Raw genomic sequence first — 25,071 nt, 5'->3', positions numbered from 1 at the left:
AAAGAGAAAGAGACAGAGAGAGGGAGAGAGAGAGAGAGAGAGAGAGAGAGAGAGAGAGAGAGAGAGAGAGAGAGAGAGAGAGAGAACGAACAAAGCCTGGATTCTATTATTACCTCTCTTCTTGGAAACGGTCCCTGTGAATTTCATTCCTCTTTGATACTCATCATCTTCATCTACTTGTCACATCCACTACTCTCTATAGTGTCTGACTAGGTAGATAGATGCTGGCAGTTTTATCCCTCCCCCTCCAGCTCTAAATGTTATGAAATCCTTGCTGCTGTGAATTAATAATTCTCCAAGGTGGGAGGGAGAATCCAGCCCTTTCCATGTCACATTTAAGTAAAATAGTGGCATTTATTGTGGAACATGTTTGAAATAATTCATTTCTATTTATAGCCCAGAGAACAGGTTTTATTCCTCTAAACCTTGAAAGCAAGCTGTCACTATCCTAACGAATCTGCATTTGTTAGGCATCCCAAGAGGCAACAATCCTTGGTGACTTTGGGCTACAGAGGTACAGACTGGTGCTGGTAACAGGCCTACTCAGGTAGGCCTGTGCTCCTTGTATGAGGAGAAGCCAAGACCCAGTTAGTAACAAGAAATGAGTTTCTCCCTGCATATTGACCTGCCCCCCAACCCTAACCAAAACCTTGATGTCAAAGGGGAGAATGCATGCAATTCCTTCTATTCTTTTCTTGGGGATCTTCACCTGGGGATACAATCACTCATTTGTTCATTCAACAAACATTTATCTATTAAGTTCCTACCATCTGTAGCACTGTCTTTCCTGCTGGGAAAAGTACAAAATTTAGCTAGTATGACCCTAGTCCTGGCCCTTATGGAGCTCACAGCTAACAGCAAAATAAGAAACACACACTGCTAACTGCAGTAGACAGTATCAGGAGATTATAGTGGAAAGGAGCTTTGGAGGCAATCTGGTCTAACCCTTTCTCCAAATGAGAAAGTCAAAGTCTAGGGAGGTGGAGAGATTTGCACATTGTCACACAGGTAGTGTTGGAGTCAGGACTTGAAATTCGGAGTCTAGAATTGGCACTCTTGCCATGGTATCATGATGCCTGATTGTATCATAGCACATCAGGGAGGTGAGAAACCAAGTGCTACATGAGGTCCCAAATGGAAAGTTGTCCAATAAAGAAGAATTCAGCAAGTGAAGATGATGAAGAAAAATATTCCAGACTTGGATATGAAGGCATAAATGCATGTTTGGAGAATGATAGTAGTTTGAATGCAGCAGAGTTATGTCAAAGGAAGTTACAAGAGATAAGGCTAGCAAAGTAGGGCAATGCCAATTGTGGAGAACATCAACAAATTCGGAAAGGAATTTAAACTTTACCCAGTAGGCAACGGGGAGTCAGTGAGGATTTTTGAGAGAGGAGTGACTTGACCAGATCTACAAATGTGTTACAGATTTATAATGATGACAAAGTTGATTAACTTTTATACCCCAAATCAATATAAATGGTGATAGGGCATCTCCCAAAAGATAGGGGATATAAAGATCAGAGATTTAGTACTAGAAGGGACCTCAGAGGCACCTAATCCTTCCTCTTCCCCCATAACTTTGCAGATGAGAAACTGAGGTCAAAAGGAAAGGTGGCTTGCCCAAGGTCCTACAGGAAGTAGCAGAAATAGAATTTGAACTCTGACTCTAAATCTAAAACTCTTTCCATTGATCTTCTCTATTTCCTGCTCAGAAGATTCTGATCAGAGTCATGAAATCATAGTCACAGCATGTTTGGGTTAAACGGGGCTTTAATTCAATTTTCTTATCTTGTAGATGAGTAAAAAGACCCTTCTGAAGCCCATAGAGGGGAATGGATTTGCCTAGAGAAAGAGATTGAATTAAAACCCTGGTCTACTGACCCCCAAGTTCCTAATTTCATGCTACACTATATATTTTGTATGTTTGTATGATAGCATATGTATAACCTTTATCAAATTGCTTATCCTCTTAGAGAGTGAGGAGAAGGGGAGGAAGGAGAGAATTGGGGGTTCAAAATGGGAGGAAAATGCTAAAATTTGTTTTTTATTGGGAAAAACATTACTGGAGAGTTAAAAAAAAGAAAAATGATTCATTACTGAAAACTAAGAGAGCCTATAGAAGAGAAAAGGGAGAAGGGGAAAATGATCTGTACTTTCAACTAATGAATTATCACCTCCTGGGGCTGGGCTGGTTCCCCCTACCATCTGATTGTGTGTCAGTTTTGAGCAGGGGTGGAGGGTGGGGGGTAGATAGAGTAGAATATCAAGGTTTATTTCTATTTAATGTAAATTGAGTTCTGGGAATAGAGTCAACACTAATGAGCATTTGCATTATGTAAAGAAGGGAATGTGCAGAAGTAGGAGCAGCTACCACAAGAAAGAATGTTAAGACAACCTTGTGCAATGTAAAGAGTTCTCTATTTGGAGTCAGAGGACCTGGATTCAAATCTTGACTATGCCACTAACCTATCTGAGTGACTTTAAGTATATCACTTTACTTCTCTGGGCTCACTTTCCTCATCTGTAAAATTTAGGAAGAGGGGAGCTGCACTGGATGATCTGTAAGGTAGCTTCCTTATACCTTATACCCCATACCTCATGCAGTGGGTCTCTCCTCATATTTCGGCCAGCCAGTGGCTCATCATGGGGGAAGACAACAGAATAATTCTTGGCATATGATTCATGACTCCGCTCTCGGATCCAATGATGGTTGTCAGTGAGGGAGTGGTGAAAGCGCCTGAGTCACAGGGAGAAAGGATGATGATTATCAGCAAGCAAGTGTAGGATGAATGGTGAATGGCCCTGTAAGGACCAGCTGAAATCAGGAGCTTTTTCTGGGAGGAAATAATATCCTAATCCCTGAAAGAAGGGACAGATGAATAAGAACTTACATTTATATACTGTTTTAGAGTATCCAAAGTGCTTTTTTCATATTTCCATGAAGCTTGTTTTTATGGATGAGGAAACTCAGAATCAGGTTATATCCAAGGTCTCCCTGCTGCTAATAAATGATAGGACTGAATCCAGGTCTTCTGATTTTGTCCTGTTTTCTTTCCACCATACCATATTGCCTCTCTAGCAAAAAGGGGTGGGGGGGAGGGAATAGCAGGAAAAGATAGTGTCTGGCTAACTTTCCTACCATTTATCACTTTGCAGGGGCTAGACTTGAAAGATGAGATATAAGACAATCCCACTGCACCTCTTTGCAGAGATAAGAAGTCCATAAATGTTGTATAAGGTACATAGTTTCTTTGATGTATTGATCAGCTGTTCTAATAATTTTTAACTCATCATCTTTGTTTTTGCCTTGAAAACATACTATTTTTAATTTAATATGGGAAACTGTAGTGATCTAACAAACAAAAAAATTAATAAAAAACATCTAAAAAAATTTTAAGAAGCCAAAGAAGCTGGACTGGGATAGAGGGAATGGGGGCTGGCCTTAAAAGTCAGTACTTATATAGTATATACTAGCCATATGACCATCAGTAAGACATTTACTTTAGATGAACTTGTGATCTGCATTGGTGGGAAGAAGGTTCCACACTGGGTTTTCTCCATCCACAAATAAATTACAAAAATAAAAATAAACAAATGCTTAACAACAACAACAACAAAAACAACACTCCAAAAAAAGAAGACAGCATGGTAACGGGCACAGATTTAAAAAAAAAGTTTAGAAAATTTAGTTGATAGGGCAGATAGATGGCTCAGTAGATGGAGAGCCATATCAGGAGATGGGAGATACTGGTTTCAAATCTGATTTCAGATACTATCTAGCTGCGTGATTCTGGGGCAAGCCCCTTAACCCCAATTGCCTACCCCTTACTGCTCTTCTGCCTTGAAACCATTATTTAGTACTGATTCTAAGCCCAAAAGTAAGAGTTTAATTTTTTTTGAAAGCCATACTCTATTTATTCTTCTCTGAATTATCCCCTATCATCTTTGATGTCATTAATTAACCTCCTCCACCAGTCCCACCATGTTAATTCCCAATGTATCTCTCAACAGAGATCAAAAGTTTCCCAGACTCCACATCTCCTCCCTTTCTTCTCTCTCCTGGCATTGGAAACATTGACAGTATCTGGGTGGTGGTTTTGCTGTAGAATGGTTAATTGGAACAGACACATGTTAATGAAAGGATCTCTCAGAAAACCTTTTGCAAGAAAAATGGTTCATTCAATCCCGAAGGACTCATAATGAAAAATGCAAACCACCTCCAGAGAAAGAACTGATGGAATATAAATGCAGATTCAAACATACCATTTTTCACATTATTTTCTTCAAGAATTTGCTTTATACGTATCTCCTTCCACAACATGTGGGAGATGGAAATATGTTCTGTATGATAGCATATGTATACCTATACCACATTGCTTACTGCCTTAGGGAGGGATAAGAGAAGGGAGGGAGGGAGGGAGGGAGAGAATTTGGAGCTCAAAATGGTAGAAAATAAATGCTAACACTTGTTTTTAATTGGGAAAAATAAAACATAACTGAGGAGATTTTTTTTTAAAAGAAGAAAGAAAAATGGTTCATTACTGGAGCTAAGAGAGCCTACAGAAGGAAAAAGGAGGGGGGGAGAAGAAGAAAATGATCTGTGCTTTCAACCAATGAATTACAGCCTCCTGGGACTGGACTGGTTCCCCTTATCATCCAATTGTTTGTCAGTTGAGCAGAGGTAGATGAAGTGGAACCTAAGGGTGTATTTTTCTTTAATGAAAATTGGTTCTGGGAGTAGAGTCAACACTAACGAACATTTGCAATTTGTAAAGAAGGGAGATGTGCAGACCTTTACCTTTCTCCTTAGTGTTCTCTAAGAAGTAGGAGCAACTACCATGGCATAGAATGTTACGTCAGCCTGGTGCAATGTAAAGAGTTCTCTATTTGGAGTCAGAGGACCCAGATTCAAATCTTGACTATGCCACTAATCTTTCTGAGTAACTTTAAACATATCACTTAACTTCTATGAGTTCAGTTTCCTCATCCATAAAATTAGGGGAGAGAGAGAGTTGCAATGGAGGATATAGAGGGTATTTTCCTTTATCTAAATCTAAGATTCCAAGAAAATTTCAAGTATTGACTTAGAAAACTGAGGGTTAGGAATTAGAATGTTAACTCTCAAAGTGTCCTTAGAACATAAAATGTTAGATTATAGAATGTAGAATGTCTGAGCTAGAAGAGAAGTTGGGAGATATCTTCTCTTGTTGTTCAGTTGTTTCAGTTATGTCTGACTTCATATACCCCCATTAGGGGATTTCTTGGCAAAGACACTATAGCAGTTTGCCATTTCCTTCTCCAGCTCATTTTACAGATGAGGAAACTGAGGCAAAGAGGGTTAAGTGACTTGCCATGGGCCACACATGTCTCGGGCTGCATTTGGACTCAGGTCTTCCTGAATCCCTAGCCCAGTGCTCTATCCAGTATACCACTGACCTACCCTATCTTCTCTAACCCTCCCATTTTATAAATGGAAACTAAAATCCAGAGAGAGCAAATACTTCATTGAAAGTTGGATAGCAATTCAGAACCAGATCTCATGATTCCTGCTCTATAGTTTTTCCCATGACCTAAGTCTAATACTGGCTTCTGCTGAGAATCACTGAGTTATCTGAGGGTCACTTGTGGGCTCAGTCCTGCACTAGGAGTTAGAGGGAAAATATATACAAGTACAAGCTGAAGGAACTTCAAGTCAAGGAGAGAAGCAAGAAGAAAACTGAGAAAGGATCCTAGAACAGGCTATTTCTACATCAGCCATCATTGAAAAGATAATCCTTAGCCATATGTCAATTTTGTTTGGGGTTTCCTGGATATTAGACTTTGTAATGTAAGTCACGGAGTCTTTAAAGGGATCCTAAAAGTCATTTGGCCAAACCTATGTGTGAATAGATGAGTCTTTTCTTTGATATCCCTCAAGGCATATGGGGTGTTCAGGGAAGACTAGTGCCTCTGGTGTGAGGGCTTGCTCAACCCTTTTCAGGGCTGTTCATTTACCTTTGATGTCCACCTGTCACCCAGTTCTCATCTGTGGCTCCTAGAAGCTGTAGTGTGTGCAGCAGCCACACCCCAGTAGAACTGGGTAATCTATTGGTGAGTTAAGGGGATGTCTATACCCCAGGCATATGAAGATTTCCTCTGGCAGAAGGGACAAATGAGAACAATTTGTTCCAATGGCCATGAAGGTAGTAGAAGTAGGCTCTGAGGAGCACTTAGAGCTTGATTAGACATCCCAAGCCATCACCAGACATTCTGACTTTTAAACCTTGCCATTGGACTTCGATGGCTCTAGAAGAGAGAGTGAGGCCAATGACTGTGCAACTCTGCCCTGTTTAAATCCAATGTATGCTCCAGTCACAAGACATCACTTATGTCATTTTGTTCATCTTCAAATATGAAGGACAACAATCAACCAACAATATCCCTCACAAGTGGACATCCAGCTTTTACTTAGAGATTTCCATTGAGAGAACATATGGTAGAAAGGCTATAGCACAGGACTTGAAGTTTGGAAGATCTGGGTCTGAATCCTGACTCAGATGTTTTGCTAACTGTGTGGCTCTGGGCACTTACCTACTGGGCCTCCATTTCCTCATTTGAAAATGAGGGGGATTAGACATTATGACTTCTGTTATCCAATCCAGCTCTAAATTTATGATCCTTTTATGGGGAACCCACTACCTTCTATAAGAGTCCATTATATTTTGGATTTTCTGAAGCAGCTTTCTTTTCTACTGGGCCAAAATCTGCCTCCCTATAACTTCCCCGCATCGTTCCAAGTTCTACCCTCTGGAGCTAAGCAGAATAAGTGTTCCTTTTTCTATATCTCTCTCTATTTTTTTCTATAACTTTTCAAACAGTTGAAGATAGCTATTATGAGGTTATCTCTAAGGTTTGCAGTGCCATGATCCTATGCTCATCTTTGGGTTAAATGAACCCAATTCTTTCAAATAATCATTTATGGGGCAAGGAAGTTTCTGTTCCCTTTACTGTCATGATGAACAGAATATGAATGGCTTTGGGGAATACACCAAGAATCACCAAGGATCCATTCTCATTTGACTGAAATGGTTCCCTACAGAGTCATGGCTGATGACCTCTTGAGATTCCTTCCAGGTTCCATAATTCATAAAGTGACCATGGGTATAAAATGAGTTCTGTCTAAAGTGTTTCATGCTGCGTCTCTGCATAGAGAGCAGTTTTTAAAAATTCTTCTTCTTCCAAAGCATCAATCTAAAGTCTCAGGGAGAGGTTTCAAAATTCAAACTTCTCATTCCTGCCCGCAGGGCTTGGGTTAGCATTGCCTGGGTAACCGATGGTTTCCATGGCTCTCGGGCTCATAGATACTGTTTTCTTGCAATTGCATGCCGGCATCATTGCTACCAGGAGATTTGAGGGGCTTCAGCTGTGACTGACTATAATTGGTGACTAATCCCATGTTATTACACAGGAAGTTAACAGGACCCTAGGTAGTGCCATCATCCTTCTTGCGGCCAGCTAAGTGTTACCATAAAGCTGTTCTGTCCCCTCCTGTGGCCCTCCAGTCTTTACTGGGAGTGAGAACAGTTCCTGGGAGCTCATTTAGAACAGGACTGGTACCTGCCAAGCTGTTAATACCATCTAACAGCTTGCCCGTCTGGTTTTCTCAATAGACCAATCTGCCTGGAGCCAGATGTGTGCATAGTTGCTAAGGCTAAAATCAAATCACTTCGCATAAGCCATGTGAGGGAAAGGACCTCAGTCGCCCTTCTAGGCCTGGGATGCTTTGCTATAGGTCATCTCTGTCCCAAGCAGAGTCATCTATTCATTGTCCTCTGAACTTGATGTATGAACTGAGTCAGATTCCCTAGGTTCAAAGTCCAACCATGCTATTTGCTTAGGACCTGTGGGACCTTAACTTCACAGGACTATGTCAAGTTAATCTCTTTTCTTTAAAAAAAAAAAACAACCTTATTTCTGACTTAGTAACAACTAAGATAAAAGGGCAAGGGCTAGGAAATAGGGTTAAGTGATTTGTCCAAGGTCACTTAACCCCAATTACCTAGCCCTTACTGCTCTTCTGCCTTGGAACTAATATTTAGTATTGATTCTAAGACAGAAGGTAGGGATTCTTTTTTTAAAATGTGTGCTCAAAGTTCTTTATCCTTATAGAGATGTGTGATCAAAAAAAGTTCAGAGACCGCTGTCCCCAAACTGAAAAATCTGTCCCATCCATTGGGACAATGTCTGAAATGGTCATTTCACATGCATGTCCTTACAAACTGGATTATAAACCTGTTAAGGGTAGGGATTGTCATATATATTCCTCCAGAGCCCCAACCACAATTGCCTTCTGAGTTTAGTAAATGGCTACTGAATAATTCATTCAGTTGTCTTCTGGTAGCTGAAGGATTCACCTGTGCAAAAAGAATTGGACTTGTCTTGCTTGGCTCTGTAGAGTAGAAGTAGAATCTGAATGGAAAAGATTAAAAGAAGCTGATATGAATGTGAGACAAATCTTTCTCACTAGAACTGTACTATAGTATAATGGAAGATCTTAGGAAGCAGGGAATTTTCCCTCATTTGGAGATCCCTAAATTAAGGCTGGATAGCTAACACTTATATAGTAGCATAATTGCATTAATAATAATAATAGTTAACATTTAGAAAGTGTTTTTAGGTTTACAAAATCTATACATATATTATGTCATTTGATCCTTACAAAAATCCTGGGAGGTAAGGGCTATGATTATAATCCCCATTTTACAAATAAAGGAAACCTAGGCTTGAGAGTTTAACTTGCCTGAGGTTTTACAGCTAGTAAGGGTCTGAAGTAAGATTCAAACCAAGGTTTTTCTGACCTCAAGATAGTATTCTATCCATTGTGCCATGAAGCCTACTATCCTGTTGTGTGTACTTTTTCAAAAAGGACCAATGACATTTCACAGGGTGATGTCTTGATTTGTAAATGATTAGATTAAGTGAGGCAGAGTTGCACAAAGTCAGCATCCTCACTCTCTTTTCCAGAGTCATCCAAGTCCAGTGGCAAGACAAAAGTCAGGATGACTGGTGATGGCCCAGGATGTGGTGGATGATCTTGGCATCTCTGATGTCTGACCCTGCTCTCAGCACTCTGGAGCATCTGTTTCAGCCACCTTCATGGCCATTTGAACAAATTGTTCTCATCTGCCCATTGTTCCCCCAGAAATCTTTGCATGCTTGGGATAGACACCCATCTAACTCACCAACATTTGTGAGACCCAACAGTACCCTTAACCTGTTTTAGCCCATTTAATGAGATGGTTTTCCTAGGCTCTGCCCCCTGTGCATGCTACAGTTTCTTGTAGCCACAGGCAGGAGTAATGAGACAAGTGGACACCTAATGTGGGTAAGCAGCTCTGAAAAGGGCTCAGCAAGCCTTCCCATCAGAGATGCTCATCCTCCCTGCATACCCCAGACTACAATAGATGTCAGGTGTATGTTCCTATTTAAGTGTCTTTTGGTCTAGATGACCTCTAAAGTCATTTCTTAACCCTGGTGTTCTATAGGTCTCTCTTTCTACCTTAGTCACTTATTAAAGGGACTTGGGGCAACAGAGGAAGTGTGATGTATGTTTTTGAGGGGGAATCAAGGTGCTTTCTTGATGCTTACTCTCAGGGTCCCTAAATTCGATTGATCAAGAGTACCTGCAGAATTTCAGAAATCTAGGAAGCAGGATATAATAACCCTGACCAGTGGCTATCCAGCCTCTCCTAGAAGACCCCCACGTCAGGAAACTCATTGCTTCATAATGTAGCCTATCCTACTTTGGGATAGTTTTACTTTAAGGAAGATTTTTCCATGCATGGATGAAAATACCTGTCTACAACTTCCACACATCGCTTCTAGCTTTGCCCTCCCAGGCCCAAGCAAACCTCTTCCAAACGGCATCCTCCCAACTATTTACAAATAGCCCCTAAGTCTTCTCTTCCCAATGCTAAATATTCTCAATTATCTTCATATAGCAAAGTCTTCCCATCTTTTTATCATCCTAGTCATTCTCTATTGAGGATGATCTGCCTTGTCAATAACTGTCCTAAAATGGGTTGCCTAGAAATGAACACCAGAAACTCTATGAGAAGGAAGGAGAAGACATCGTTCCTGCCCTCAGGGAACTTGCAGAAGAACTTGGGGAGTACAACAGTCCCATTTGTGGACTAGCTAAAACAACAAAATGTGCAAAAAGAGGGAGAATTCTGCGCATACTTGGCATGCTCCGTATTTACTTATTGAGTACCTAATTCTCCCAGTCTGAGACAGAAATAAAAAGCAAAGAATTCTAAATTGGCCAGCCAGGTTTTCATCCCTGAAAGACAGAGCCCCTGGAAGGAATGTGTCTATTCAGCACAGGGAGCGGAGGAAAGGAACTCTAGCCACCTCCCTTATCAGCCTCCTCTAAATGAAAGCCACAACCCTCCAGATCACCATAAGCTAGAACAGTCTGAATCCTGGTGGCCCAAGGGGGATGGGGAGTGGGGGATGGCAAAAGAGGAAGGAAAGTAGGCATCAGCTAACAGGCTGGATTATTGCTTTTTCATTAAAAAAAAAGTGGGTGATGCAGCCTGGAGTAGTTAGTTGATAGAGATCTGACCATAAGGTCAGGTCTCAAACTCTGCTTCTAACACCTAATGACTGGGGAATCCTGAACAATTCACTTTCCCTCTTAGAATTCTAGGCATCTCTAAGAATATAAGCTGCAGGACAACTGGATCAGTGGATAGAGACCAGGCCCAGAGTCAGGAAGTCCAGGGTTCAAATTTGCCCTCCAACACTTCCGAGCCTCATTACCCTGGGCAATTCACTTGCTATAGTCCTTCTCACTCTTCTATCTTTGAACCGATTACTTAGTACTGATTATAAGGCAGAAGGTTAAGGGTTTAAAAGAGAGAGAGAGAAATGAAATGACTTGTCTACAGTTAGACACAGGTAGTAAGTAGCAAAACTGAAATTTGATCCCAGTTCCTCTGAACTCATATATATGTAGCCCCCTTTCAATAGTCCCACACTGCATTGTACTACAATGTTAATTTTAGAGTAGAATTGATTTGAATCCTGAATCTCTTTTTTACTCCCTATGTGACCTTAGGCAACTTAACTAACCTCTCTGGTCCTTGATGTCTTCGTCTATAAAATTAAAGGGTTGGATTTGGGCATTGGGGTGTGATAGAAATGGCAAGGACTTCTGGAGTCCTAGGATCTGGGCTCAGTGTGACCTTGACTAAGATTCTTAGCTTCCCTGGGTCTCAGTTTCCTCATCTGTAAAATAAGAGAGCTCTCTAAATCTCTATGGTCTCTTCCAGCTCAAATTCTGCCCTTTTCAAAAAGACATCTAATGCCTCTCTCTATAGCAGATAATTCTGCTCTGGAATGGGCTACCAGCTTGGGAAACTCCCTTGCCCCTCTCTACATAGATCTAGTCAAGAAACTAGCCACTGGGTGTCCATGACCTCTGCCCAGATTATAGTATTTTGGCTAGGCTCACCATCTGTGGAAGCTATGGTTCCAAAGAGGGTGAGATCTGGATTTTGAGAGAGGCACTATTTGCTAAGAAAAGCCAGGCTGTGAATAGAGCTTCGTTTTCCTTTAAAAAGAAAAAATTTTAAGACAATAAGCACCAGGAGATAAAAGATATAATTAGCCGATGAAAGCTCCCAAGCACAGACAGCTGGTATTAATGTTTGCAGGGCTCCCCAAGCATAGGATGAAAGGTGCTACAGATTTCTTTCTAAGTATGAGCAGCTTGGGCTTGGGGGGATGAGAGTGGGGGCTCTTAGTGGATTGTGAGAAAGGAGACAGAGGCAGTAGCTCTGAGAAACAGGCAGTTTGACCAGTGTCCAGGGCTGCTACTGATAGCGTTGTCCCAGTGCTTTGGGGGCCATTAAGGTCACAGGACTGTACGAAGGGCTCTCTGGAGCCCGAGTCCTAATCCTATTGAGATTCAATAATCGTAGTCCAGGACACCTAGTTTTGAGCAGTAGCAGCTGCTTCCCCCGCAGCTACAAGACAGGTTTAAATATTTTATTCTCCTAAAACGTTGGCATGTAAATATTTCAGTGTGGGAAAGAAAGGGAGCTGTTTGAGGATAGAGGAGAGCTCCTGATGTGGGGGTGTTCTTAAAGAGGCTGGGTGGAGCTGCTGGGCCCAATATTGGTCCTGGCTCCAAGGATGTGTGTTTTGGAGGGGGTGTGGGGTGGGAGTTTAGGGTGACCCAGCCAGACCGTGTCTAGTCGCAGCTTTCCCACTGTCTGACCTGGGGCAGATCCCCTCACACCCCTCTCTGGGCCTCTGCACTGATTTCCCCATCTGGTAAATGACATTTTTATACTCAGCAATCTCTAAGGTTTTCTTCCCAGCTCTAGCATTCTGTGTTACACCTACCTCATTGGTTTGTTGGGAGAAAAGGGCTTTATAAAACATTAGAATAATCACAGAAATGGGAGCTATATAATTCATACTGTTACTTTGTCCTAAGCTTGGATGTTCTATGTTCTGGGCTCCAAGGGCCATTCCAGCTTGGATGTTCTGTATTCTTTGTTTTAAGGGCCTTTCCAGTTTGGGCATTCCACATTCCAGTGGCCATTCCAGCTCTGATATTCTCTGTTTTGGTTTAAAGTCTCTTTGGAATCTAACATTCAAAGTCCTACATGCCAAAGAAGATCCAATATTTCATGTTCTACGATCTAAGGGCCCTTCCGGGCCCAACATTCTGTGCCCGAGCTTCCAAGGAAGCTTGGTGGCTCAAGAGATAGAGGAGTGGACCTGGGTTCAAGAAAACCTAAATTCAAATTCAGCATCTCTCATTTCTACTTGAGTGACCTGGGGCACATCTATCTCCCAGAATTGTGAGGATAAACGGGAGAATATTTAAAGAGCTGTATAACTACTAGTTACTGTTGTTATTATCAGGAGTTCTCTTGTTTTGTGTTCCAAGGGCCATTCCAGCTCTTTAATTTGTAGTTTGAGTTCTCCTGACATTCTATGACCTGCCACAGCAAGTGAGGATGACCCTGCATCATCTTTAACTACGAAGAACTGTCCCTTGTGTTCCAAGAAGACTGGCTTCTTCTTCATAGTTCTGGTCAGCACCTTCCTCAGACAGCCCTCTGCTGGCAGATTGCAGCTTGCTCTGTGATAGAAGGTTGAGGGTAGGAGCACAAAGGCATCATGTTTTCCAGACTAGTTTCTGTCTCCATCAGTTTGGGGGGTGGAGGGCAGGAGGGGAAATGAGGGGAAAACTCCTCTTCCTAAAGGATATGTATATAATCAGAACATCATCTCAGCAGCTCTAGGGGAGGGATGGAAGGTGGGGGGTGGAGGATGGATGGGGTGGGGACAGGCCACTTAAGAGATGCTGCTTCAATTGGACCAGTCATCTCTGCTATCAATTTAGGGGATTAGGCAGAGCCTTGATTGAACACCATGGGCCAATCTAATTACCCTGGCCTGGCTGTCACTTCAATCCCTCTTGTCTAAGGGATGCTGTTTGCAATAATGAAGGCAATCAGATAAACCAAATACATAAACTAATTAAGACTATTAAGTGTAATTGATTTGGCTTTACCCAGAGAGGTAAGACAGCCAGCTAGTGTATCACCCCATGAGAAGTTCAGCACCCATGCCTCCAGGATCCAGACACCTGGGTCCTGACTGGCTTCCAATATACCCACCAGCCTTGTTAGCACCCTGACCTAAGTAAGTGGGGAATACAAATCTCTCCCATCAGGACCTAATTACAATCCATTTTCCAAAGAAAACACTTCTTTCCCTCTTTAGCTGGAAGTAAAAAGAGAAAAGGAGTATGGGTTTGCATCAGCTGTGTTTTTCACCCCCATTACAGTCCTTTACCTGTGAGGTCATAGGGAAATCACCTCACCTCCTTGGACCTCAGTTTCCTCATTTTTAAAATAATTTGGCTAGATAAACTTCTAAGGTCTTTTCCAGCTTTGAGCACATGATCCAAAGCTAGGAGGGACCTCAGAAATCTTTGACTCCAAGCTTCTCATTTGACAGATAAGAAAACTAAGGACCAGGAAAAGGACCACACTTCATGATCCTATGATTCTCTAGCCAGTTCCCCTTCCATCTTTACCTACTCTCTGACCCCCCTCCCAATGTGATATTAGAAGCTATTTTCCCCTCTGCACTAGATCCAATAGCCTTCATCTTCATCTGTTTGCTCTTCTCTACTCATACTATACTACCTTAGTTCAGACTTTTGTCATATCTGACCTGGGTTGTTATAATAGTCTCTAAATTATTTTCCTGGCCTCTAGACTCTTCCTTCTCTAATCTATCTTTTCTTTCTTTTAATTTTTTAAAACCCTTACTGTCTGTCATAATAACAAATCTAAGACTGAAGTCTCAAGGCTAGGTAAACAGAGTTAAGTGATTTGCCCAGGGTCATACCACTGGGAAATGACTAAGGTCAAAATTGAACCCAAGTTGTCCCAGCTCTAGGCCTGGTGCTCTATCCACTGTGCTACTTAATCTAATCCATCTTTTCAAACAGCTGCCCAATTAATCTTTCTAATGCATAGGTCTGACCCTAGCATTTCTCTCCTCAAAACTTTCCCATGTCTCCCATTGCCTCTGAAATAAAATATAAACTCTTTAGCCCAGCATTTAAGACCCTCTGCAGTCTTGCTCCTGCCTACCTTTCCAGCCTACCCTCCTTTGCTCTAGGCTACTTTTCCCTTCCCCTTCCCACACTCTCAGTTCTAGTTAAATTGGGCTGGCTCTTCCCTGATCTTGCCTTGCCTTCTCCAGCTTCCTTGTATTTGTATGGACTGTTCTCCATGCATGAATCATACACTCTTTTTCCTTTAAAGCCTATCTCAGTGGCTGTCTCTTCCAAGAAGTCTTCCCTCAGCTTTCCAACCGAAAATGACTTCTCCCTCCTCATAGTCTGTGTGGCATATTATCTAGACCAGTGATGGGCAAACTTTTTAAAGAGGGGGTCAAAGGAAAGGAAATGCTGATCTGTCAGGCTGTTTCTAAGGCAACTCTTTCGAAGTTTCATTGTATTGTATCCTACTCATTGTATTTGTCAGATCAGGAATAATGTCCCACAACCAGACAGAACATTTCAGGGGGCTGCATCTGACCCACCAGCTGTAGTTTGTCCATCACTGATTTAGTCCCTTCTTTTTCTCCTAACCACATTCTACTTTGTGTCATAGTTATTTGTGTACACATCTCACTGCTTCCCCATCTCTGGCCCATTAGAGTGACAGCTCCTCAAGAGCAGGGATTGCATTGTTTTTCACCTTTAACCCCACTGTTGAATGCCATCCCATGCACAAGTGGATATGTAATTGATACTCGCTAGAAACTGATGATTCAGTTCCCTGCACCTCCTATATCCCCTGACACTGAGATAAACACATATCAAACTTTCCCTTTCTTGGTCTCCCATCATATCAGTTGTCAAAAACATATATTGAGGAGCAGCTGGGTGGCTCAGTGAATTGAGAGCCAAGCCTGGAGTCAGGAGGTCCTGGGTTCAAATCTGGATCAGACACTTCCTAGCCATGTGACCCTGGGCAAGTCACTTAACCCCCGTTGCCTAGCCTTTACCATTCTTGTGCCTTAGAACCAATACACAGTATTGATTCAAAGACAGAAGGTAAAGGTTTTTTTAAAAGCATGTTTTGTTTACAATTATGATTCACCTTGTCTTGTTTTCTTATGGTTGTATTCTGCTAATATTCAAAATGTAATATCCAGAGGGCAGCCAGATGGCTCAGTGGGTATAGAGCCAGGCACAGAGATAGGAAGTCATGGGTTCAAATCTGGCTTCAGACACTTCCTAGCTGTGTGACCCTGGGCAAGTCACTTAATCTAGCCCTTACTACAATTCTACCTTCCAAAATAAAGTACTGATTCTAAGATAGAAGGGTTTTTTTTTTAATGTAGTGTCTAGAACTCATTTTCCTTATCCATAAAAGAATGCTCTCCGCCCTGTCAATAAGTATTAAATGACAACTGTCATCATTTTCATCCTCATCTTCATCAACATTATCAGTGCTGTCACCATCATCGTGGTGGTCACAGTTTCCAACTGACCAGTAGCTGGATAGTAAGTGTTTGTTAAAGTGAATTGGCTAAATTCTAGCAGAACACATCTAAAGCAAATATCAATAATATGGAAATAGGTCTTGATCAATGACACATGTAAAACCCAGGGGAATTGCTCATTGACTTTGGGAGGTGGGCGGGGGGGAGGGGAGGGAAAGAACATAAATCTTGTAATCATGGAAAAATATTCTAAATTAGTTAATTAAATTAAATTTTCAAAAAAAGAACACAACTAAAGCTCCCTATCAAATGGCCCATATTGTATAGAACAGAAAGAGGTAATCGGGGAAAGGAGGGAAGGAAGGAAAACACTTGCCTGATATCATAGCCATACATGTCTTTCTCTGGGTATCCATGGATGATCCAGTGAGCCAGCTCCTTTCCACAGCCACCTCCTAGCATCATTCCTGAACAAAAGAGAAGCAATGTGCTCATATTGTCTTTTTCATCTTGCCCAGCACCGTTTGCTTCATCCCATCTAGGTCATCTCTGGGCTACCTTCCTTGGCTGCCCCTGCTCTTACACCCAACATAGTCTATAGTGTTCGGTTCCCAAGCTAGGAAAGCTTCCCAAACTTAAACCACATGTTCTCTGAGGAACTTTTCTTGATGAGAAAGCCTACCTTGCACAGAGTTATCACTTCCTACAGAAAAGGGGATGGGGTGGGGGCAGCTAGGTAGCACAGTGGATAGAGCGTCAGGCCTCAAATTAGGATGAACTGAATCAAACTGACCAAGGACCCTTTCTAGCCTGAGATCTTTAACCCTGACTGCCTAGCCCTTGCCCTTCTCCTGTTTTAGAACTTTTATTAAAACATAAGCTAAGGGTTTAAAAAAAGAAAAGGAGATGGGTCAAGGAAAATTAGGGAGAGAGAAATATCTGTCCATCTGCATTTCCAAGGTCATAGGTTTAAAGTGGAAAGGACTTCAAGACAGTCTAATTCCCTCACTTTACATATGAGGAAATAGAGGCATGGAAAGATTGAGATAAGCCTCCTAGCTGCCTCAGAAGCCCTTTTACCTTGGTAGCACCTACCATAGCCTATGAGCTTCCTGAAAGAATGAGACAGCAGAAGAGGACTTTGGTGTTGGAAACAATTGAAGACAAAAGGAGAAAGAGATGGCAGAGTTTGAGATGCACAGATATGTCATGGAAACAATGAACATGAATTTGGACAGACTTCAAGGGAGAGTGGAGGACAGAAGGATCAGCATGCTGTGATCTATGCGGTCACAAGAATTAGACACAATCGAACAATAAAATGCTTAGAAAATAGGGATATAAAATGGAAGCAATAATACCTGCTTCCCAGAAGTGTTTGAGAGGAGAACATTGCAATTATTTATGCATTATTATAACAAGAATCTAAAGCCCTTACCTGCACTGTTGAAACCACAGCCAAGAAAGAACCCCCGGAGCTCAGGTGCCTCCCCCATTAGGGGTTTATGGTCAGCTGTAAAGGATTCTGTAAGAGAAGAAAGGACTGAGTCTCCTTCAAGATGAACCAATCTACATGTAGGTCAGAAGAGGCCAACCAGTCCAGGAGCACTATAGCCAAACAGAACTAAAATCCCTTAATTCCCAATCCTAATCTGCTCTCTTCCTTGGGGGTGTTGAAGTCATTTTCCCAGGTTTGGAGGGGGGGGCGGAACCTTAGTCCTATAAAATAAGGAAATTGGATTAGATGATCCTACTCCACATTGATGTTCATGGGATCCTTGAGTCACCCTTGGAAGGAAGGCCTTCTAGTTCAGCCTCAAACTGGAAAAGAAAGGGGGTGAAAAACAACAAGGGATTAAAAAGGACAACCCAGAAAAGCAAGAAGTTGCAGGGGCAGAGGCAGCTCCTGTAACAATACTTCCTATTACAGACAGAACAATAGTACAACCGGATGCTGGGATTATACATGTTAAAGGCTATAAACCATTTACTGGAGGGGATCTAGAGATTTTAAAAAGGAGGTTCCCCCAGTTCTTCGTAAATCCACATAAGGCAATAAAAGAATTCAAATGGGCAGTCAGGCTGTATAATCCTAATTTTGAAGATGTGGAACTCTTATTAACAGAACTATTTACCCCAAGTAAAAAAGCTAAATTTCCTGCAGAAACAAGGAACAATCCCAATTTAGCATCGTGCCCTGAGCAACATCAAGATCTAGAGCTGTCATCTCATGCAAACATGACATATCTTAGGAGATGCAGGGAAGACTTGGCAGAGGCGATGAGACTTCATGCTAAACGATCAAATGCATGGGGCTCATTTGAAAAGTTGAAGCAGGGGGAGGAGGAACATCCAAGCTTATACCTAGACAGACTGCTGGAAGCTGGAGAGACTATCCTAGGGTTCAGGGACATGACTGCTGAAGACAACATTCAGCATATCAGGAGGCAATTTGTAAAAGGGAGTCAAACCTACATCCAAACATATTTTAGACTGCATTGCCCACAATTCACTAACACAATTGATGAATCATCACCCAACCTATGCTGGGGTGGGAAATTCCATTCAGGGGAATCTGAATGCCCCTCCAAGGCAACCCATTTCATTTCTATGGGCAGCTCATCCTTATAAGAATATAAGAAGCTTGTCCTTATGTCAAACCTAAATTTTCTTCTTTAAAATTCCCCTTCAACTGGGGGCTCAGTGGATAGAGAACCAGGCCTAGAGATGGGAGGTCCTGGGTTCAAATCTGACCTTAGCCACTTCCTAGATGTATGACCCTGGGCAAATTACTTAACCCCCATTGCCTCACCCTTTGATTCTAAGGCAGAAGGTAAAGGTTTTAAAAAAAAAACAAAACTTCTATTCATTGATCCTGATTCTGCCCTTTTTGGTCACAAGTGCTAGCATTTACATAGCATTTTAAGTTTTGCAAAGAAGCATTATTTCATCTAATTCTCATAACAGTCCTGTAAAATCTGCATTTTATAGATGAGGAAACTGAGTTTAAGTGACTTGTGCAAGGTCACACAGATCATAATAGGTACTATAACTGGAAGACACTTTCTCTCAGCTCCAGGCATTTTCTCTGGCTGCCTCCCATGCCTGAAATGTGCTCTCTCTGACCTCTCTGTCTTACCTTAAGTCTTTCCTTAAATCCCACCTTCTACAGAAAGCTTTCTCTAACTCCTTTAATTCCAGTGCTTTTTTCTTTTTTGATTATTTACTATTTATTCTTTATACAGCCTTGCATTGTATAAATTTGTTTGAATATTGTCTCTTCTTTTAGATCTTAAGCTCCTTGAGAGCAGACTGTCTTTTGCCTCTTTTTGTACACCTCTCCCTTCCCCCAGAACTTAGCATAGTGCCTGGCACATAATAAACATTAAAAAATATTTATTGAATGAATAAATGAAAGGCAGTATTTGAAGTCGGGTCTTCTTGACTTCAGATTCAGCCCCTCTCTTTACTTCATCACCTTGCTACCAAATGAATCCACCTTCTACATAGCAACCCTTAGAATACTTTAAAAACTATCTCATCTCATCTCCTCTCCGCCCCTCCACCCAAGTTGTTTCTTCTGGCCCAGTCCTCTCAGCTGATCCTCAAATGGAACCACCTTGGGTTCCTTCACCATCCAGATTTCCTCCCTTCGAGTGCTCACCAACTGATCCGTCTCTTCCTACAAGGTGCTTTCCAGAACTGAAAAAAAAAGTGATCTAAATGGGGCAGAATGCAGTAGGATAATCATGTTCTCATTCCTGGAAGCCATGCCTCTCTTAATTCAGCCTCAGATTGCATTAGCATTTTTTTTGGCCACCACATTATGCCATTGACTCATAATTAGCTTACTTTTCAGACAGCCTGCCCCTTCAAACTCCATATTCTATATTTCATTGTTTTTGTTCCCTGTTTTCTTCCAGCTTTGAGTTCTAAAGGGGAATGTATTATGGCATTTGATCATGCTAGGTCTGTGTTCTATGATCCTAGAATCATGATGACCAGGATGTTTGTGCTTCCAACAAAGTTGGGCTCCTTTGAAGGAATCCTGCTTGCCTCTTATTTCCTGGGTGCCAATGTTTACTCCACAGTGTTTGTCTTTCCTGGCACAAAGAGTCAATTATTTCCAAAAGAGGTCATCAACCACAACTGAAAAATCAGAAAGAAAATCTTTCTTTGAAATTTGGAACTATACACAAAGGGCTTTAAAAGAATGCCTGCCCTTTGACCCAGCCATACCACTGCTGGGTTTGTACCCCAAAGAGATCATAGGGAAAAAGACTTGTACCAAAATACTTATAGCTGTACTCTTTGTGGTGGCAAAAAATTGGAAAATGAGGGGTTGTCCATCAATTGGGGAATGGCTCAATAAATTGTGGGATATGTTGGTGATGGAATATTATCATGCTAAAAGAAATAATGAATTGGACAAATTCCATGTGAACTGGAATGACCTCCAGGAATTGATGCAGTGTGAAAGGAGCAGAGCCAGGAGAACATTATGTACAGAGACAGATACACTGTGGTACAATCGAATATAATGGACTCCTGTACTAGCAGCAATGCAATGACCCAGGACAATTCTGAGGGACTTATGAGAAAGAACACTACCCACATCCAGAGAAAGAACTGTGGGAGCAGAAATGCATTAGAAAAATATATGATCAATCACATGGTGAGATAGGGATGATTGGACATTATTGTATGTATCAGCATTAAAAGATCACTCTACTGCAAATGTGAATAACATAGAAATATGTTTTGAACAATGATACATGTATAACCCAGTGGAACTGCTTGTTGGTTTTGGGAGTGGGGAGGAGAGAGCAGGGGAGGGGGGATTATGAATCATGTAACCATGGAAAAATATTTTAAATCAAAATTAAAAAAGAAAAAATCTTTCCTCCCTCCATGCTGCCCCCTGCCCTCATAAAACAGGTCTCTAAGATGCAAGGTGAAACTCCCATCTAATTAATTTTTTTTAAGTTATGGGTTATTCATTCCACCCAAAGTATTATTTTAAACACTTCTTTTTTTCACTCCCAATCCCACACAAGCCTGGGGAGGTTGCAGGGCTAAATTAGTCATTTTTTTCCCCACATACCACAATTTCAAGCTGGAATTTCATGTGTGTGTTTCTTTTAATCTATCTACTGGGAAAGTGTGTCCTGAATTTCAGATAAATACTTCTTTATTAGCCTAATGGATTAAAGCTGAAAAACAGCCTAGAGCTTTGGTGTCTATTTATTCTCTTGTCTTGTAGTCATGGCTGCCAATCTAGATTCTCCAGTCCCTGGCAAAGAAGGGACATTAGAGGGGGGAAAACCCACTCCAGTTTGAAGCAAGAGACCTGGGGGTATAGTTCAGACCCTGGCTCTATGAGCTGGAGCAACCTCTAGTAAGTTTCTCTATGGACCTTAGTTTACTCTTCTCTAAAATGGGGATAAAAACACCTTCCCTACCCACTTCTCAAAGTTACTAGCATCTTCAAATGAAATCATAGAAGTAGAAAGGAAAGATGAAAGCAGAGGAAGAGAGCCTAACACATCTATCAGGACTCTTTTAGTTTACTGAATGATGCATGTAAAAGATATGGAAGGTTTCTGAAAAGGAAAAGCAAGGGCCACAGACAAAGGTAGTTCGATGATGTGGTGGAAAGAATACTAGATGGACTTAGGAAGCCCTGAGTTAAAATCTAATGTCAGACAACTTTATTAGCTGGGCAAATTATTTCACCACTGCCTGCCTCAGTTTCCCTATCTGAAAAAATAGGGATAATAAATAGCCCTTACTTCCCAAGATTGTCATGAGGATCCAATGAGATAATGTTTGTTAGCAATATATGTAAGCTCTGTGGCGAGCTATTGCTTTTATTATAATGCAGCATGGCACAGAGTTAAGATTTAAAGTCACAGAGGATCTGGGTTCAAATTCCAACTTCTGTTACCATCTATGTAAGCTCAAGCAAGTCATTTGTCTCCTTGAGCCTCAGTTTCCTCCCATGTAAAATGGAGAAGTCTAGAACAGATGATTTTGGAGAATCCTTTGTTTTAAGTCCTAGACTCCTACTACTATAAGGAGCAGCAGACCCAGCTTCTCTCTGAGTTTACACAGAGCTGAGTCAAACTTGTCACTTACTTTGGGAAAATCGCTTAGCCTCAGTTTCTTCCCTTGTAAAATGGGAAGAGTCTCTCTGCTCCAACCCACCTCAGTGACGTGATCCACGTGAATGCTGGGGGCAGGTGGGGGAGGGGAAGGAGGGGAAAGAAAAAGGTGCTATATATAAATTCAAGGTGGGAGTATTTTAGGAGCTGAGCTCATTCTGTTTACATCCCACGTCTGTTTCCAGTTCCTTCAGTTTTTCCCAGAGGCCAAAGAAAGAAGGTGAATCAGGGCGCAGGAACACTTGGAGGAAAAAAAACAACCACCTATATTCAGAGCTGTTCTTGCTGCTCTCTTGGGTCTCTGTTGCTACTTCCACACAGATGTAGACCCCGGAGAGAAATAGCTTCTGTCCCTGCCTGGAGAAGAATAACTCTAACATTTCTCACATTTGTAATCGACTTTGTTTTTTTTTAAATTATTGTAGGTCTATTATCTCATTTCATTCTCATAATAACTTTGGGACTTAGGCAAAGGAGGGATGATGATTATTATTAACTTTATAGATGAGGAAACTGAGGCACAGAGTAGTTACATGATTCAACCAAGGGTACCCAGGTGGGAAAAACTTTGACTCCAAGGCTAACCCCACTTAGGGAGATAGTTCTCCTTACCAGGGCCACAGACAGTAGATTTGATCCCTGTTTTCTCCAGTACTGGGACTCGGTTGATGGCACCTTCGATGTGCTGGGTAAACACATCCCAGTCCAGGTCAAAGAGGCCAAAGGCAAATTTATCAGATACCTGCAGAAACAAGATGAATCTTGGACAGTCGCTAAAAAAGGAAGGGTTGAAGCTGAAGGACAAGTCACGATCACAACCAACTAGAGAAAAGGGGCTGAAGCCAGCGGCTATAGGAAGATTTCATCTCCTGTGCTGTTCTTTGAGCCTCCTCTGTCTCAAGCTTTAGGTTGTGTTACTTCCGTATTTAGAGGTAATGTGGTGCACTACAATGGGCAGAAAGCTGGTCTGGTTTCATGTCCCTCTTCTGAGACCTACTGGCTGTGTGACTTCACATAAGTCACTTAACTTTGTTGATCTTGACAACCCTCTGAATATCAATTGCAGAGAAGGTGGTAAACTGCACCAGCAGAGGGACTTTCCTCACCTGAGAGTCCTCTAGAATTCACAGATCTATTCCCTGTTCCATTAATTAGGTTTAGGTAATGGGTTTGACCATCTTATGCAGCCTTTTCTATTCCCCATACAGAGATAGCGGTCCTTCACTGGCCACTTGGCAAGAGTGTGCCTTTTCCTACAAAGTCACGAATGTGTGTATGGCTCAGTACAACCTGCCTCCACTACTGGAGAGCTAGTTTCAAGTTCACAGCTTGCAAGTGTTAGGACAGGAGTTTAAAGCAAACTGATAGTAAATTCTCAGTAATTCTTAATCTTGCTGTAAAAGGACTCAGAATCTGGTGTCTCCTGCTTCATACAGTATCTATTTTTTGCTCCCCGTGCCATTCTGACCAGGGCACCACTCACCTTGTCCCAGAATATTGGGTTGGACTCGTAACCTCCCACAGAGAGGGCATCTCCTTGGAGGCGGAGATAAACAGAGGCATCATGATCCCGGACATTGGGCATGTTCTACAGATAAATAAATAAACAAACAAACCAATAAATAAATAAATGTTTTTTTTTTTATGGGAAGAATCCTATTAGCCTAGAAGGAAAGACAGAAAAGGGAAAAGGACGTAATATGCACTAGATGCACACATGCAAATCCTCTCCTCTCTCCTCTCTCCTCTCTTCTCCCTCTTTCTCTCCCTCTCTCTCTGTCTCTCTGTCTCTCTCTCTCTGTCTCTCTCTTTCCCTCTCTCCCCGCTCCCCTCCAATTCAATCCATCCTTTGTTGTGGTTCAGTCAACTCTTCATGTCCCAATGTAGGGTTTCTCAGGAAAGATACTACAGTGGTTTGTCATTTCCTTCTCCAGCTCATTTTACAGATGAGAAAACTGAGGGTTAAATGATTGCCCATACTGATGGGGACATAATTAGGAATGTAGACTAAACGATCACCCCGGTGCAATTATCAATTATATGGAAATAGGTCTTGATCAATGACACATGTAAAACCTAGGGGAATTGCATGTCAGCTATGGGGGAGGGGAAGCTTGGGGGGAGGGAAAGAACATGAAACATGTAACAATGGAAAAATAATCTAAATTAATTAATTAAATGAAAATTTTCAATTAAAAAAAATTTTTTTTAATGATTTGCCCATAGTCACACAACCAATAAGTGTTTGAGGTCAAATTTGAACTCCTGATTCCAGGCCTAGTGCTTTACCTTCTGCACCACTAGCTACCCTAATCTATCCCTAGCTTCCTTCATCGTATGAAGTCTTTATGGATCTCTGATTTCAATTCTGTCTCTTTACACTGACTCTTCCCTCTTCTTCTCACCTCATATACATTTGGTCTTGACCTAATCTGTTTTTCTTTCTAAGTGATGCTTTTTCTCATTTCCTAGCTACTAGTAACTTCTCTGAAAAACTTGCCTTGCATTTATTTTATATATGTAAGTATAGGATTGATGGATTTACTTGACCAAGTCATCTCATATCCCTTAAAATAAGTGAAATCAAGCAATTTTGGTTAAAGGCTTTTTTTTAACCCTTTACCTTCTACCTTAGAATAATAATAATAAACAATAAATTAATATAATAATAATCTAATAATAATAAAATAATAAATTCTGTGTATTGGTTCTAAGGAAGAAGAGCAACAAGGGCTTAGACAATGGGAGTTAAGTGACTTGCCCAGGGTCACACAGCTAGGAAGAGTCTGAGGCCAAATCTGAACTAAGACTTCTTGTCTACAGGCCTGGCTCTTAATCTACCAAGCCACCTTGCTGCCTCTTCAGTCATTGG

General features: G+C 41.5%; 1 protein-coding gene across 1 annotated transcript in view; it reads right to left on the bottom strand.

Annotated features, from left to right (window-relative positions):
* Nucleotides 1-25,071, bottom strand: part of SARDH (sarcosine dehydrogenase) — a 142,485-nt gene that overhangs the window by 94,238 nt on the left and 23,176 nt on the right. The window contains exons 6-10 of the mRNA XM_044663950.1: nt 23,683-23,787; nt 22,812-22,941; nt 17,474-17,560; nt 16,412-16,502; nt 2,599-2,740 (exon numbers count right to left, since the gene is read on the bottom strand). Coding sequence (XP_044519885.1) covers nt 2,599-2,740; nt 16,412-16,502; nt 17,474-17,560; nt 22,812-22,941; nt 23,683-23,787 — 555 coding nt within the window. The remainder of the gene's footprint in view (nt 1-2,598; nt 2,741-16,411; nt 16,503-17,473; nt 17,561-22,811; nt 22,942-23,682; nt 23,788-25,071) is intronic.

This window comes from Gracilinanus agilis, chromosome 2 (assembly GCF_016433145.1).
Source record: "Gracilinanus agilis isolate LMUSP501 chromosome 2, AgileGrace, whole genome shotgun sequence".
NCBI lineage: Eukaryota > Metazoa > Chordata > Mammalia > Didelphimorphia > Didelphidae > Gracilinanus > Gracilinanus agilis.
This window is presented reverse-complemented; position numbering and strand designations above follow the sequence as displayed.